Source organism: Rhamphochromis sp. 'chilingali', assembly GCF_963969265.1.
Source record: "Rhamphochromis sp. 'chilingali' genome assembly, chromosome: 11".
Taxonomy (NCBI): Eukaryota; Metazoa; Chordata; class Actinopteri; order Cichliformes; family Cichlidae; genus Rhamphochromis; species Rhamphochromis sp. 'chilingali'.
In genome coordinates, this window is record NC_137938.1 from 24,802,447 (window position 1) to 24,819,709 (window position 17,263).

Consider the following 17,263-nt stretch of genomic DNA (forward strand, 5'->3'; position numbering starts at 1 on the left):
GTACTGTAGCTCGGATAGGCTCCAGTGTTGCTCAAGTTCAGATAGTTATAGACACAATGTGCCCCCTATGTTTTTCTCCTAAGCAAAATGATTAAATTCCTGCATGTCTCCTGCTTCACCACTGAGAAATGCACATACTCCAGTTTGCTTGTTTGAATCTGCCTGTTATCCATGTTTACAATGCAAAAGCAAAACACCAAAGCCTGAAACAAAAGTACAGTGGGATGCAAAAGTTTGGGCAACCTTGTTAATAGTCATTATTTTCTTGTATAAATTGTTGGTTGTTACAATAAAAAAAATGTCAGTTAAATATATCATATAGGAGACACACACTGTGATATTTGAGAAATGAAAAGAAGTTTATTGGATTTACAGAAAGTGTGCAATAATTGTTTAAGCAAAATCATGCAGGTGCATAAATTTGGGCACTGTTGTCATTTTAGTGATTCCAAAACCTTTAGAACTAATTATTGGAACTCAGATTGGCTTGACCTACATACACAGGTGAATCCAATAATGAGAAAGAGTATTTAAGAGGGTCAATTGTAAGTTTCCCTCCTCTTTTAATTTTCTCTGAAGAGTAGCAACATGGGGGTCTCAAAACAACTCTCAAATGACCTGAAGACAAAGACTGTTCACCATCATGGTTTGGGGGAAGGATACAGAAAGCTGTCTCAGAGATTTAAGCTGTCTGTTTCCACAGTTAGGAACATATTGAGAAAATGAAAGACTACAGGCTCAGTTCAAGTTAAGGCTCGAAGTGGCTGACCAAGAAAAATCTCGGATAGACCGAAGCGACGAATGGTGAGAACAGTCAGAGTCAACCCACAGACCAGCACCAAAGACCTACAACATCATCTTGCAGCAGATGGAGTCACTGTGCATCGTTCAACCATTTGGCGCACTTTACACAAGGAGATGTTGTATGCAAGAGTGAAGCCTTTTCTCTGCCCACAGCACAAACAGAGCCGCTTGAGGTTTGCTAAAGCACATTTGGACAAGCCAGCTTCATTCTGGAATAAGGTGCTGTGGACTGATGAAACTAAAATTGAGTTATTTGGACATAAGAAGGGGTGTTATGCATGGAGGAAAAAGAACACAGCATTCCAAGAAAAACACCTGCTGCCTACAGTAAAATATGTGGTCATCAAGACAACGACCCAAAACACTGCTCAAAATCCACTAAGGCATTCATGCGGAGAAAAAAGTACAACGTTCTGGAACGGCCATCTCAGCCCAGACCTGAATATTATTGAAAATCTGTGGTGTGTGTTAAAGAGCGCTGTCCATGCTCGGAAGCCATCAAACCTGAATGAACTAGAGATGTTTTGTAAAGAGGAATGGTCCAAAATACCTTCAACCACAATCCAGACTCTCATTGGAACCTACAGGAAGCGTTTAGAGGCTGTAATTTCTTCAAAAGGCAGATCTACTTCATATTGATTTCATTTCTTTTTTTGTGGTGCTCAAATTTATGCACCTGCCTGATTTTGTTTAAACAATTATTGCACACTTTCTGTAAATCCAATAAACTTCATTTCACTTCTCAAATATCACGGTGTGTGTCTCCTATATGATATATTTAACTGACATTTTTTATTGTAACAACCAACGATTTATACAGGAAAATAACGACTATTAACAAGGTTGCCCAAACTTTTGCATCCCACTGTATAACTGAGACTTATGGAAAATTCAAAGCATCTACAAGTATTTCATGTTGAAGCCGAGTGAGATCTATAGGTTGGCACTCGAGTGGAGAAAAGCATAAATTGGCGAATGTGTTCACAAGAATCAGCATCTTCTGCTGGCAAGCATATGGACATAATCATAATGAATGAGGTGAATATGATCAAGTGTAGAGGTTTGATCAAGGTGATGGCATTGTTGTAGTGTGACCAGAAACATAGGGGAGACCTGGTGGGTTCTGATATTATTAGATCACATGAAAATCTGCAAATCAACACCATAAGAGGAAGGGGGGGAAGTATTCAATAAGCAAATATCAAATAACACATGCAATTGAACCTGTTAAATTTGATACAGGTTGCCCGTTACAACATAACTATTTGAAGTTATAATTAACTGGTCTTGCAACTATGCTTGCTCTCCTGGCTCCATTTATACTCATGATATACTCTTACACTTAAGGGATTTTGCTGTCTGACAACAGACTGAAGACTTAAATGTGTGATTAAATGCCTTTATGCTAACAACAGATTGTTACCTGGTATGCACTCAACCCACCAGCTGACAATCCCAGCAGCCCAGTGTCTCTGTCACCCTGGCACGAGTCCTTCCCACCTTCAGGGAGTTCAGCACAAAACATGTTATTTGTTAATTCTGGTATTTCATGTGTCTCCTTGTGGAAATACACATGCTCATTATTGAAAGACCAAAGCCCGAAACCAGCGTGAAAACAAAAATACAGCAGTGACTTCCTGTAAATCTTTTCCACAAAATTAGTGAAATTTATACATGTTGTTACTTAGGGGAGAAGAACAAATTCAAAAATTTATGAGGAAAATGTTTACTCCTTTTAGATAAATATGATACTTTTAAAAAATCTAATGTATTTATTTGCCTCTTATTTCAGTTATGTGTGTAGCACCCTCCTCTGGCAAACATATGGGCATTACACATGAGATTATGAGATCTACTTTTGCACTCTGATCAAGTCAGTACCATTGCTGTAGTCTGTACTGCTGGAGTAGTTGTACTCAGGGTGAAAATAGACTGAGCTGCTTACTGAAGAGAGCGCTGAAATGTTCTGATATCATTAAGTTACATAAAAATCTGAAACCAGTAGATACAGAGGTCCCATTGCTTTTGCAGGATGAGAGGATAAGGTTGAGAATATTGGGGAGACTGGATTTGTCCGTGCATGACAGGCTCAGTGTTGGAGAGCTGCCGGCACTCGCTCACTGAAAACCACAGACACCTGGAAAAGTGAAAAAATCAGAGCGCTGGAGCTGAGTCAGTCGTCCAAGGTTGATGCAAACAGAACAAGAGCAAATAAAGTGATGCAATCGCTGATTTTTATTTTAATTTTAACATCAACTTTCTTCTAACACCAAACTGGTTTCTTCTATATTACTAACAATTTGCTCGCCTTGTTCAATTTTAACAGCTTCATGTCTAGAACATTGGTTGTAGACGGAGCATAATGATTAAAAAAAACACCATATAACAAAAAGCTCTAAAATCTTGATAGGCTTTGTGAGCTAAATTGGAAATTCACAAAAGAAAAAGAAAAACAGCCCATGTCTGTAAAGCTCTGGCATTGATTGAACTTCCAGAAGAGATGTCTCAGACTGGAATGAACCATGACTGTCACACAGAAGATGATTAGCTATATTTAGCACTGGAATTTGAACTGGACTTTTTGTGGTAAATGGTAAATGGCCTGTATTTATATAGCGCTTTACTAGTCCCTAAGGACCCCAAAGCGCTTTACATATCCAGTCATCCACCCATTCACACACACTGGTGATGGCAAGCTACATTGTAGCCACAGCCACCCTGGGGCGCACTGACAGAGGCGAGACTGCCGGACACTGGCGCCACCGGGCCCTCTGACCACCACCAGTAGGCAACGGGTGAAGTGTCTTGCCCAAGGACACAACGACCAAGACTGTCCAAGCCGGGGCTCGAACCGGCAACCTTCCGATTACAAGGCGAACGCCCAACTCTTGAGCCACGATCGCCCGTCTTCAAGCTTCTTCTTTTTTTCTTTGTTTGCTTTGGTAAAAACAAGTAGAAACATGATTTGTATGGGAGAAAAAATGCCAATAATGCCTCGAACATGGTTGCACATAAAAGCCGAAAGAATTTAAGTTCGTATCAAGTACAAACCTGTAGAGAATGAGCCGAAGGAAAAGCACATGGAAAGAGAGCGGGCCTTCTTTGTTAGAGCGGGATGAAATGACTGATGATGTGTTTATCATTTTCAAAGTGGGAGGATTTGATTAATCTTTGACACAAGAAAAAAACACATGCAGATCTGCATTAACTATCTTTATTCAAACGTAGTAAAAGACAGGCGTTACAGGGATTTAAAGACTATGCACCGACTTTCAGACAGTATTTTGTGGTTGTTTCCAGAAAGCGGAAAATCAAAAACTGAGCTTTTAGTGAAATATAGATTAAAAATTCTCAAATCAAACTCCACAGCAGAGCGAAAATAGTATAATATTTATTGTCCAAATGTTTTGCCTCATCGTGTATTTACACCGTGTTGTACTGAATTACTGTAACTTTAGTTCTCCTGCATGGTCTTCTTGATCCAGTTCAGGTAATTAGCGACTCTGGTATAGACTCCATATGTGCCCTTTCTTCCACACTCAACCCCCCAGCTGACAATCCCAGCAGCCCAGTGTCGCCCATCTTTAGTCAGAGTGAAGGGGCCCCCAGCGTCACCCTGGCAAGAGTCCTTCCCACCTTCAGGGAGTCCAGCACAAAACATGTTATTTGTTAAGTCTGGTATGTTGTTACGTCTTCTCCTTGCCGAAGTGACTGAATCCCTGCATGTCTGCTGGTCCACCACTGGGAGATAAACATACTTCAGTTGATTTGTTAGAATGCGACGATTATTCTCGTTTGTAACACCAAAGCCAGACACCAGCCTGAAAGAATACAAAACACATTCATTGTGGGCTCAGTAAAATTTTTACTAATCCAGAACCTTAAAGATAATAGCTTGTCAAAATAAAGTGGTTAACAAACAATGAGAGCACTTAAAAGTAACATCAAATTTTATACAGTGTAGATGACATTAAAGAGACTTCAAAATCATTATGACACAATAATAGTTTGTTTACCCCATCACACCAGTATCATATGTGGCTCCTGGTTCTGGCAAACACACTGGCATTACAGATGAGTCGAATGTGAGTGTGTCTTCCAGTTTGATCAGGGCAATGTCATTGTTGTAGTCTACATAGTTGGGGTTGTTGTACTCAGGGTGAACATGGATTGAGGCAGCAAACAGAGGAGATTTCTCGAGGGCTTTTACCTCATTAAGTCCCATGAAAATCTGCAAGTCAATATCATAAAAGGAAAGATTTACCAAGGGAATCCCAATCAGACAAAGATCATGCAAAGTAATCCTCACAGTCAACTACTTACCCGTAGAGTTTCATTTGATACCACCACTCCCCTATTTACTACATAATGAGCTGCTGTCATAATCCACCGGTCTCCAATCACCATGCCTCCTGCCCTGTTTCCACTTACACTCAGTAGCACTTGCCAGGGGATTGTATTATCTGGAGCATCCTGGCCTCCAAAGATCCTCTGATACACATTGATGTGATTTGTTGGCTGACCACAAACTGGATAAGATGAACAGAACTCAGGTGTAAGCAAAGGCTTCATGCTTTCATTTTGAAGTCCTAAATTTGTTATTAGAGTATTTTATTTTGACAGCACATCAGTACCTGCTATGCAGGTTGGGAGAGGGAGTTGCCACTGCCCGTCGCTTTGACACATGGCTGAGAATGTCTTAATCTCTTGTTGTCCCTGAAAATATATGACTGTTACACACATTTTCTAATTGACAAATTCACCAAAGAAAAAACCTAAAGAAAAATGAAGAAAGATCTGCTTCTGTTGCTCAAACACAGACACATGGAGATAGCAAAAAAAACTCTATAAATATCCTGTGAGGGAAAAGAGGCTGTTAATAAAGTTCACTGATGCACACTGTAGTAAACAATGAAATGTCATATTACCATCATCAACTTGTATTCTTGGTCACAAGTGACATGGATCGAGTCTCCACTAAAGTATTCATTTAAATCAGGAGTGATCCTGCCTTTTGTCACACTCCCTGGGTGTGGACATTTCACCTCTGTAAAGAACGCAGCAACCAAACATGAATGAACAGCATGAGAAAAATAGTTTTAAACTGCTAACGTGGAAATGCCACCTCTCCTCCTCACCATGTGTGCTATATTGCAGGCTCCAGCCGTTGCTCAGACCTTCCTCCTCAGTGTGGTAGTCCAGCCTGACTGTACTTGAGTTTGTAACTATCAGACCAGGACTCTTTGTTCCACAAAATTTCATAGCTAATCTGCCTGGAATGGTCACCTATGAGGGGAGAGATAGTGGAAGGCTACATACAGACCAGAGGAGCATGGTTTGTAACTTTTAATCCCTGTGGGTACCGCGAGTCGTTACCTGTAAAAAGTGACCTTGGCAGCTTGAACCATGCTGATTATCTTTATTATCAATGTGAAAATTGTCTCTGAAGTTGAGCGTCACGATGAATCTGGGCTCCACAGAGATGATGTACTTGCAGGAGAGAAAAGGGGGTGAGGGTTTAGGATACCCTGGACTGGACAGATGTCCTTCATGCTTGTCAAAAACACACCCACCACAGGACACTGGGCAAGAACCAAAGGTCAGTATAATAATAACAGTAAGAGAATCAGTAATCAGCATACCACCTCAACCATATTCTAGCGACTGAGCTTCATATGACAAGTATTAATGTACAAAAAGGCCTAATTTCTTGTATTCGACACTTACACAGACATGTGCGCTGGTCTAAATGAAGCTTGTAACCACTGTGGCAGGAGCAGTGGTAGGACCCAGCAGTGTTGATACAGATTTGAGAGCAAAGCGGACCTGAATCCAGTCCTGGGTCTGTTTTGGAACACTCGTCTATGTCTATTTAAAGAATATTTACTGTGTTAAACTTTTCCTGAAGCTGTTGATGAAATAGTACATTAATGGGAGTTGGAAAATTTCAGGAAAACTGTACCTATTGCCTTATACGTGGCAGAAAAACCAGTATGTTGTTGATGCTCTGGTGTAGAGTCACTTGTTTGGAATACGAGAGTCAGTTTGTTGCCTGGAGAAAGGATCGTCTCGTCACCATGGTGATCAGTAGAGTTTCCCTGGCCACAAAACTTTCCCAAAACCTTATCATCATAGAAAAACTGGAAAATTAAGTCAAAACTCATGTTAACAAACTGCTTTTGTAAAAAAAAACAAAATTCTAAACCAACGTCTTAATTCAAATTAACTTCCAATCAAACTGAATGAATGAATACACTAAAATTGAAAACTGCAATATAAAAAGTTTTGTATCTTGTTTGAAATATTTTTTAAATTCAGATCTAATCAAAGCTCTGACTGTGAGAGAGTCTTGACTGCAGTCTGCAGAAACTTTAATATCCAGATGTGTTAAAGACAGCTGGATCTGGTAACCCCTGGGAACCCAGAGGTCCCATTGCTTTTGCAGGTGGGGAGGATAAGGTCGCGGATATTGGGGAGACTGGATTTGTCCGTGCATTTCAGGCTCAGTGGTGGACAGCTGCTGGCACTCGCTCACTGAAAACCACAGAAACCTGGAAAAGCAAATAAACAGAGAGCTGGAGCTGAGTCAGTCGTCCAAAGTTGATGCAAACAGAACAAGAGCAAATAAAGTGACACAACCGCTGATTTTCACTTTAATTTTAACATCAACTTTCTTCAATCACCAAGCTGATTTCTTCTACATTACTAACAATTTGTTCAACGTCTTCAACTTTAACAGCTATATGTCTAGAACATTGGTTGTAGATGAAGCATAATGATTAAAAAAAACATCATATAACAAAAAGCTCTGCAATACTGATAGGCTCCATGAGCTTAATGAGAAATTCACCGAAATAAAAGATTCTTTAATACAACGAACAAATTAAAAAAATCTTCATCACACTCACCAAATGATGCAGTGGGTCCAGCCCATGTTTGTAAAGCTCTGGTGTCGATTGTACTTCCAGAAGAGATGTCTCAGACTGGAATGAACCATGACTGTCACACAGAAGATGATTAGCTGTATTTAGCACTGGAATTTGAACTGGACTTTTTGTCTTCAAGCTTTTTTATCTTTGTTTGTTTTGGCAAAAACAAGTAGAAACATGATTTGTACGGGAGAAAAAATGCCAATAATGCCTCGAACATGGTTGTACATAAAAACCAAAAGAATTTAAGTTCGTATCAAGTACAAACCTGTAGAGAATGAGCCGAAGGAAAAGCACGTGGAAAGAGAGCGGGCCTTCTTTGCATATAAAAGTATTGCTTAGTAATGTTAGAGTGGGATGAAATGACTGATGATGTGGTTATTGTTTTTAAAGTGGGAGGATTTGATTAATCTTAGACACAAGAATAAAACACATGCAGATCTGCATTAACTATCTTTATTCAAACGTAGTAAAAGACAGGCTTTGCAGGGATTTAAAGATAATGCATTGACTCACAGACAGTAAATCAATAACTGAATTTATAGAGTTTTTTAATGAAATATAGATTAAAAATTCTCAAATCAAACTCCACAACAGAGAAAATTTAGTTTATTATGCAATTTTTTTTCTCATCGTGTATTTACACCGTGTTGTACTGAATTACTGTAACTTTAGTTCTCCTGCATGGTCTTCTTGATCCAGTTCAGGTAATTAGCGACTCTGGTATAGACTCCATATGTGCCCTTTCCTCCACACTCAACCCCCCAGCTGACAATCCCAGCAGCCCATTGTCGCCCATCTTTAGTCAGAGTGAAGGGGCCCCCAGAGTCACCCTGGCAAGAGTCCTTCCCACCTTCAGGGAGTCCAGCACAAAACATGTTATTTGTTAAGTCTGGTATGTTGTTACGTCTTCTCCTTGCCGAAGTGACTGAATCCCTGCATGTCTGCTGGTCCACCACTGGGAGATAAACATACTTCAGTTGATTTGTTAGAATGCGACGATTATTCTCGTTTGTAACACCAAAGCCAGACACCAGCCTGAAAGAATACAAAACACATTCATTGTGGGCTCAGTAAAATTTTTACTAATCCAGAACCTTAAAGATAATAGCTTGTCAAAATAAAGTGGTTAACAAACAATGAGAGCACTTAAAAGTAACATCAAATTTTATACAGTGTAGATGACATTAAAGAGACCGCAAAATCATTATGACACAATAGTAGTTTGTTTACCCCATCACACCAGTATCATATGTGGCTCCTGGTTCTGGCAAACACACTGGCATTACAGATGAGTCGAATGTGAGTGTGACATTCAGTTTGATCAGGGCAATGTCATTGTTGTAGTCTACATAGTTGGGGTTGTTGTACTCAGGGTGAACATGGATTGAGGCAGCAAACAGAGGAGATTTCTCGAGGGCTTTTACCTCATTAAGTCCCATGAAAATCTGCAAGTCAATATCATAAAAGGAAAGATTTACCAAGGGAATCCCAATCAGACAAAGATCATGCAAAGTAATCCTCACAGTCAACTACTTACCCGTAGAGTTTCATTTGCTACCATCACTCCCTTATTTACTACATTATGAGCTGCTGTCATAATCCACCGGTCTCCAATCACCATGCCTCCTCCCCTGTTTCCACTTACACTCAGTAGCACTTGCCAGGGGATTGTATTATCTGGAGCATCCTGGCCTCCAAAGATCCTCTGATACACATTGATGTGATTTGTTGGCTGACCACAAACTGAATTGGATACAAACTTACATATAAATCTCACACATCAATTTCCCATTAAATTAACCATTTGATCTTCATCAAGTTTTGCAGGATGGAAATGTATACCTGGTAAACAAAGTGGACTGTCAATAACTTCATGGGTTGATCTCCATTTCCTGTCTGCATCACATGTGAAGTTAACTGAGGAGCAGAAGAAGAAACAATGTGACTTTTACATTTTTTTTTGCTGATCCTCAAGAGTTTCAGTTCTCCCCCTTGTGGAAGAAATGTAAAGGGTATATATTTCCAGTTAAATCATGTTAGCATTTAAATCTTATTTAAGTTTTGAATCATGGTAGTATATATCATGTATCATCATATCAGTATGCCATGATGGTTTGACTGAATGAGAATCGCACATTATAGTTAATGGAGCCTGCTAATAGTAAAGTTTCAGAACTGTGCAAAAGGAAAGTAATGAACAGTAGGAATCCAAAACAAATTGCACTATTAACATCTCACCGTTTGCATCCCCAAGGAGAGAGTAAAATGGTTCATTGCAGCGATACTGAATAACAGAAAGATACTGATTCTGAAACCCAGAAAGGAAGGCCACGCCTCCGTTCAGCAAGGGGTCAGGTTCTCCGCAATCAATTACTGCAGAGGAACAAAACAAGAAAATACAACAAAATGCACTTTGTCTGTGAACACTAGTATGGATGGAGAAGACTTTGTGTATATATGCTTAGAGACGACCTACTGTGGCATTCTGGCAGAGGAAGGTGCCACTGCCCATTGCTTTGGCAAATGGAAGAGAAACTCTCCATCTCCCGACCATTCTTTAAAGAAGGGTATAAAAACCATGTTTTACATTATACACAGTAACCAGGAAACAATTATTTTGTTTTTCACTGTTAAAAAACACAATTTCAGCTAACCATCATCAGCTTGTATCCTTGATCGCAGCGTACATAGATGTAATCTCTGAAGAGATATTCACTCAAATTAGGAGTGACCCTGCCTTTAGCTACACTTCCAGGTGATGGACACTTCACCCCTGGAAACAGCAAAAACAATCAAACATATATTTTACACTGAGATTTAAACCCAGAAGGACAAACAGGAGAATTGCAGTTGCTTGATGACATGTTACTGTGTGTGCTGTAGTCGAGGCTCCAGCCATTGCTCTGTCCTTCATCATCAATGTGGTATTCCAGCTTGACCATGTTTGAGTTTGTGACTATCGGTCCTGGGCTCGTTTTGCCACATAGCTTTGTGGGCTGTTCGTCTCTGACAGTCAACTTTTTAGGAGAGAGTAGTGCACAGTTTATTAATTGTATGACATATAGAGACATTTTTATTTCCTGTGATTTTGATGAATCTAGGTGTGCTGAAATCGCTCGCCATTACCTCCAACCAGTGATGGAGACATTGCGGGCCCTCTGGGCTGTCCATGCTCTCAATTTGGAAGTTGTCAGTAAAGTTTAGAGTAATAGTGAAGCCCTCTTGTACAGAAATGACATACTGACAGGACACAGCATGAGGTGGGTGATTAGGATATCCCGGACTGAACAGATGCCCCTCTGGTTCATCAAATATACCACCGCCACAGGATACTGGGCATGAGAGAGAGGAAAGAAACTGAGAAAGTTTACCCTCTTAATGAATTGACTGAAGTGTTTGAGGATAATTTGGGGAGTCCTTACACAATGTTTTAAGTCCAGAATCAAAAAAGTGATAATAATTAGTGCTGTTTGATGACCCAACTGCCTCCAACATTAAACCCAGACTCCCCATCCTCTCCTCTTTTTTATAGTGCTTTTGGTAATCTTGAGATCCTATATGTTTGAATGTGTTTGTGAAGTGGAGCTAAGTTCTCCCAGCAGACTCCAGTTTGATGGTCTGAGCGCACATTCATTGGAAGCATCTTCATGGTACTCACACACACAGGTGCGCTGATCAGAGCGAAGTTCATAGCCATGATGACAGGAGCAGAGATATGAGCCAAGAGTGTTGAGGCAGATCTGAGAGCAGAGTGGCCCTGAGCCATCTCCAGGCTCTGGTGCAGAACATTCATCTATGTCTAATAATGAGAAGTCATTACGTTAGTGTGAGTTGGCGCAGCAGTAAAAGAAGGAAGTGCAAGAAACAGAGGTGGAGGAGCTACCTATTGCATGGTACTGGGCAGAGAAGCCCAGATTCTGGTGGGCCTCCGGGTTGTTGCTGTCTGATTGAAAGATGAGGGTGAGACTGTTTCCTGGAGACAAGATGGGCTCGTTGCCTGGGTGATGCCCATCAGCAGAATTCTCACTGCCACAAAATTTCCAGAGGGCCTTCTCTTTGTAGAAAACCTAAAGGATCAAAGAATAAAATCCTACATGAAAATAAGGCAAAATCCAGAAGATGAAAATTTATGTTCAGTTCATGGGTTCTTCATTTAAATGTCTAAGATGGTTAAAAGTGCCAGAAAGGCCAAACATAATCCAATGACCCGCCAGAACTAATGCTAAGTTTAGTTAAGTCAACATCAAACTGGATATAGTAATGCAGAGAAAAAAATCTGTTCAGTTATGTGTCCCTCTACCATTTTAAATTCTGTGCAACGTCACAGTAAAGACTGACTCTAAAACTTTTTGTCATAGCAGCAGCGATACAATCTGCTGATAAGCTACAGCTATCTGTTGCTGTTGTCTCCAGTGGTTATACACTGTTGTAAATTTTTAACTTACAATTATCACAATCAACAAGATGATCACGGTGATTACCAGGGTTATCATAGTTTCAGTTTAGTCTTTTTTAAGTATTATTGTATGGATGTATATTTCAGAGGCAAGATTTAGGAAAATCAAGTACTACAATAAAAACACGCATTTTTGAAAGCAGTTGACTGACAGTCCTCTAGATATCCAAAGTCTCATTAAACATGTTTGGCAACATCTCATCAGACAAGTGTCGATAAAATTTTGTGACTCTGCAATTATATTTTATTTTAATTTCCCAACTTTAAAAAATAATTTCAGTTAGTTTTAATTTTATTCAAAAGTTTTTCAAAACTTTTACATCTAGTTTTAACTATAATAACCTTGTTAATTACCTTGACAGAAACATGAAAACATATGTAAGTGGTAAACTCAAATCAGGTTGTCAAGCGTTACTCTTGAATCATATTTGGGTTTTCACCTTAAGCTATTTATTAATATTATGATTTTTAGGGTAATTCTGTATATGTATTGAAATATGGGTCTGACTGTAAGTGAGTCGTAGTAGCAGTTCGCAGAAGCTTCAATATCCAAATGTGTGAAGGTGAGTCGAATCTGGTAGCCCTCAGGGACAACGAGGTGCCACTGCTCCTGCAGGTTGGGAGGGTAAGGCTGAGGGTACAGAGGAGATTGGACCTTCCCGTACATTTGAGGCTCTGGTTCTGGCAGAGGTGAGCACTCACACACTGAGACATACAGAAACCTAGAAAGGTACAAAAAAGGAAAGAGTTTGATCTGTTTATCAGTCTGCAGTCATCTGATCTGCCAGTCCAAAGTTGATACAAACAGAGAAGAACAAACACAGTGGCACAATCGACACCACTGTGCAACTAATATAATATTGTCAAGACTGCATATATATGGCATACTGACTGATGAATAAAAATATAAAACACTGTTCATCTAAAGTGAATTCTTGCAGATTATCAGTATAAAAACACAAGTAATTCTCCACTATTTTCAGCTACATGATTTGAAAATTTCTGCACAAAAGTGGAAATTTATGACCAAAAAAGGGATTTTAGGAGATATTTGACAACTTGAAAATGTCTAATCCACTTACCAGATGATACAAGAGACCCAGCGCATTTTCCAATTAACCGTATCCATGAGTGAACTGGTCGGCTGCTGCGAGAGCAAATGTCTCACATTCAAGTAAAACATTAATGTCACAAAGTCTGTCGTTTCCAGTGTTTAGCAACTCTCTACGTTAATGCCAGGAATTGTTTATCTTGGCAAAATCAAGCAACTCCAAATTGCAGATAAACAGGAAAAATTTTGTTCTAAACTAGAGAACGAGACAGACTTTGCAAATTCTACATCTAAAAAATATAACATAAACTCATGCAATTTTTGAGCACAATTATCACATTAGAATAATGAAGCGATCTTGATTTATTTCACTGTCTAATCCACTCTTAATCCTCATCCTACCACCAGAGGGCGGCATTAACAGTTTTTTAGGCATCCTTGATCACAGCAAGTGTTTTCAGAGTTTAACTTGAGGCCAAGCAGACATGCCGAAACGTCTGGATGTTAAAATAGCAGGTGAAGCAACTGATTTCCAGAATGAGGAATCAGATTCATCAAGTATGTGGATGTGTTTGTTGCCTGTCATTATTTATATCAGCATGTGGTTTATTTCTGCCCTCAAAATAGCATCAGTGTTTCAGTTTCTGAAGGCGAACTGAAACAACCTGTTCCTCTCTGCTTTACCTTAGAATGTTTTGCATTAGTTCCCATAAGTCTGACGCTCTTTAGTCTTGTGTTCTTGTGTTTGTTTAACCTTGTTAGTTGCCAAAACGGACTGATCTGAGTGTAGGGGCCGCCACGCTGTTATTTTACAGACCACTAGAGGGGGCCACCAACAAAAATCTACTATTGAAAGGTTTACATTTTTTATCTGGTCGCAACAACCATGTATATTTCTCAATTTTATTTAATTTAGCTCCTCCCAGCAAAAGCATCCTAAAACTTTAACTGATCGAGGCATAGAAAATCTGTTATTTTAAGTTGACAGAGACAGGAGTCAGCTATAATTTGATACAAAATTAGAAAGTCTGTTACAATGATGCTACCTGGCTAACACATTTTAATACAGATACATTTAATACACATTTTAATGAAAACAATGAATATTTCTTAATGTTTTTTATTAAAAAGTAGTACAAAGGATAATTCATTGTTATTAGTAGTAGTAGTAGTAGTACAAACTACAAAGGGATAAACCCATGGGAAAGAGTTTTTGAAGCTAGGCTGACAGGTGATGGTCACTGAGCAAGAAAGCGAACTACAGATGCTATTTTTGTTTTGATGGAGAAGTCTAGAAAAGGTCAGGAGGAATTGCACTGTGTCGTTGTTTATCTTGAGAAAGCATAAGATAGAGTTCAAAGAAAGGAAGTGTGGTTCTGCATGAGGAAGTGTGGCAGAGTGAGGGTGAAAGTGAGGGTGGTGCAGGACATGTATGAGGACAACAAGGCAGTGGTGAGGGGTGTGATATGGGTGACAGACTGGGGTGGGATGATATCAGGGGTCAGCTCTGATCCACTGGACAGGTTGACAGATGAGGTCAAGCAGAGTCTCCGGGCCTGTGATTGTATGATGCTTGCAGATGACATAGTGAGGAAAATGGAAGATTTCCAAGATAATAATGAGACTTACGTGCTTGAAAAGAGAGCAACTGGGCGTTCCTTTCTTGTCTTTTTTAATTGAAAAAAATGTCTCCTGTCATCCAAGAGGCTTGTCCAGTTCTAAGACCAAAGCGTGTAGAGCTCCCAAATATTTAAACCCTTGACCTATACTTTCAATCATGTGCATCATCTCATGAACCAAGGCAAACTCCTAATCAGAATATTTTATTAAACCCAGAGAAAATTCTGTGGTCCCAGTTGGTCCAAGACAGTAAAAATAGTAAGAAATTAGTTAAAGTACTATATTAAATAATACATGACATTACAAAATATTGCTCAGTAGCTCCAATAATACAAATATCTCTAATATATAAAGGTATATGGCGTGCAACGTCTGCAGTGTGTACCTGTGCTTTTAAATGGAATCCTGTTTGCAAATGACCTTAAAATAAGGGGAATGGGTCAGAGGTGTAGATGACACCATCGTGACACCTTGAACTACCTTATCACATGATCTATTGAGGTCACCTGGTGTAAGATGTGAGTCGGGGTTGAAGTGTCTGGGAAGGCATCTAAAGACTGAGAGCGTGTGAGCCACCCCCTCTGTTCAGTGATGGTCATTTACAGTTTTAAATCATCTGTTTTCTCGGTCCAAAATGGGAACTCATTCCTTGAAAGAGGGACCTTTATACTTTAGGTGTAACTGTATAGCGGAGTCTTGTACTGTCGAGGTGGCTTTTAGTAGTGAGAGCTGTTATGATGTACAGTTTGGAGATGGTAGCAAAAAGACAGGAGGCAGAGCTGAAGGTTTGAAGACTTTCACTGGGAGTGACCGAGAAGAACAATTTGAGGACCAGCTCAGGCTGAGTTGGTTTTGACATCTGCGGAGAAGGGATGGTGGACGTATTGGACAGAGGATGTCAGACAGGAGGAAAAGAGGAAGACCAGAGAGAAACTTCATGGATGAGCTGAAGGAGAACATGCAGAGAGCTGGTGTGGTAGAGGAGGTTAGGTTTAGATGAAAGCAGATGTTGCACTGTGGGGGGGGGGGGTTTCAGCCGTTCAGCACTTTGGTCAGCAGCTGGCTTTTTTTTAATGTGGTATACAAATAAATTTGACTTGACTTGAATTAAATGCTCACACTATTTACATTTATCGCGTCATTCTTTGTAACTATATTGTTTTCAGTGCATGCCAACCAACCCCATACAATAATTTCATTTGTGTCATTTCTAAATATTAACTGGTTCCTGTGATTTACATAAGCTTTCATAGACTTCACTATGAGAAAAATGAGCAGGACATTGAAATAAGGCCAAATCTATCATGTATTTATTTATTTTTAGGTCTGTGTTTTTTAAAGTATATGTATTGCCTCCATGAGCTCTGACTCTCACAGTCTGTGGTCTCACATGCAGCTGGCTAGTTTGACTTGTGGGCGTTTAGCTGGATGTTTGATTCTCCTTTATATCATCTTAAGTTTTCTGTCACAGTGTAGTTCGGTTTAGGAAGTAAAACCACTCGGCTGAATCTAGGACGTCTCAGAAACCTGTGTGAGAGATAACCAAAAATTCAAACTTACCCCATGTGCACCGTCTACAGCTGCCAACTCCGGCTGTTGCTGTTGAAGGCCAAAGCAAAGCAACTGAATTCTGTTTGTTTTTTAAACACAAGCATCTCTCTCTCTCACCATTTAACTCAGTTTCTTTGGGTCTTGCAATCATCCGATTGGCGAGACGGCCTCGCAGTTTGATCATGTGTTAAAGTATGCACATTCATGCATTGATCATTTTTGTATTCGGAAAAGAAATACAGGTGAATGTATGGGGAAAAAACATATAACGGGCAGTTAATAAGTTCAGTTTTGTTTTGGATGGATGGATTTACAGTAAGTAATATGTGTCACCACTAAGCGGCAGTAGAGCATCACTACCCCTAATGAGGAAGTGAGACTGGAGCCATGATTTGTTTTCGTAATGAGCTGAGGGTTGTTTTTAATTATAGTTTAGTTTTTTTTAAAGAGCATATTGGCTGCAGTATTAATCAGAACAACTTTTATGAAGATTGCACTGCTGTGACTCTAGAACATGCTTCTCATACTGATGTTAAACACTGCAGTGTCAGGGATTAGGCCGATGGTTTGTGGCTGTCTAAAAATAAGTGCACTTCTCCTGTGTGGCTCTGTCAGGCTGTTGGTTTGAGGGCCTTGTTTTCAGTTGTCATGCACTATTATGCAGACACTGTCATGCAATATCGGAAAAATACACCACTTCTTATAGAGTGTGTCTGTATGTTATAACAGTAGATATCATAGCCAGACCTCTGCCACAAAAATAACAAATAACTGAAGAATTATTTTGAAAAAATAAATTGTTTAAAAAAAAAATAGGCGAATTGGTTAATTAATTCAATACTGAGAGCA

General features: G+C 39.6%; 2 protein-coding genes across 2 annotated transcripts; both read right to left on the reverse strand.

The window, feature by feature from the left end:
* Positions 1-4,054: 4,054 nt before the first annotated feature.
* On the reverse strand, positions 4,055-13,375 carry LOC308405765 (complement C1r subcomponent-like; the record flags this gene model as incomplete). Its single annotated transcript, XM_080896500.1, has 13 exons — positions 4,055-4,625; positions 4,821-5,035; positions 5,128-5,333; positions 9,579-9,653; positions 9,975-10,109; positions 10,213-10,291; positions 10,391-10,509; positions 10,606-10,753; positions 10,863-11,068; positions 11,395-11,535; positions 11,620-11,803; positions 12,701-12,914; positions 13,275-13,375. The coding sequence occupies 13 exons, from the start codon at positions 13,373-13,375 to the stop codon at positions 4,259-4,261; spliced, it is 2,190 nt and encodes a 729-aa protein (XP_080752626.1). The 3' UTR covers positions 4,055-4,258.
* On the reverse strand, positions 5,416-7,801 carry c1r (complement component 1, r subcomponent; the record flags this gene model as incomplete). Its single annotated transcript, XM_080896172.1, has 8 exons — positions 5,416-5,520; positions 5,733-5,851; positions 5,943-6,090; positions 6,181-6,386; positions 6,532-6,672; positions 6,767-6,944; positions 7,142-7,355; positions 7,713-7,801. The coding sequence occupies 8 exons, from the start codon at positions 7,799-7,801 to the stop codon at positions 5,416-5,418; spliced, it is 1,200 nt and encodes a 399-aa protein (XP_080752298.1).
* Positions 13,376-17,263: the final 3,888 nt, after the last annotated feature.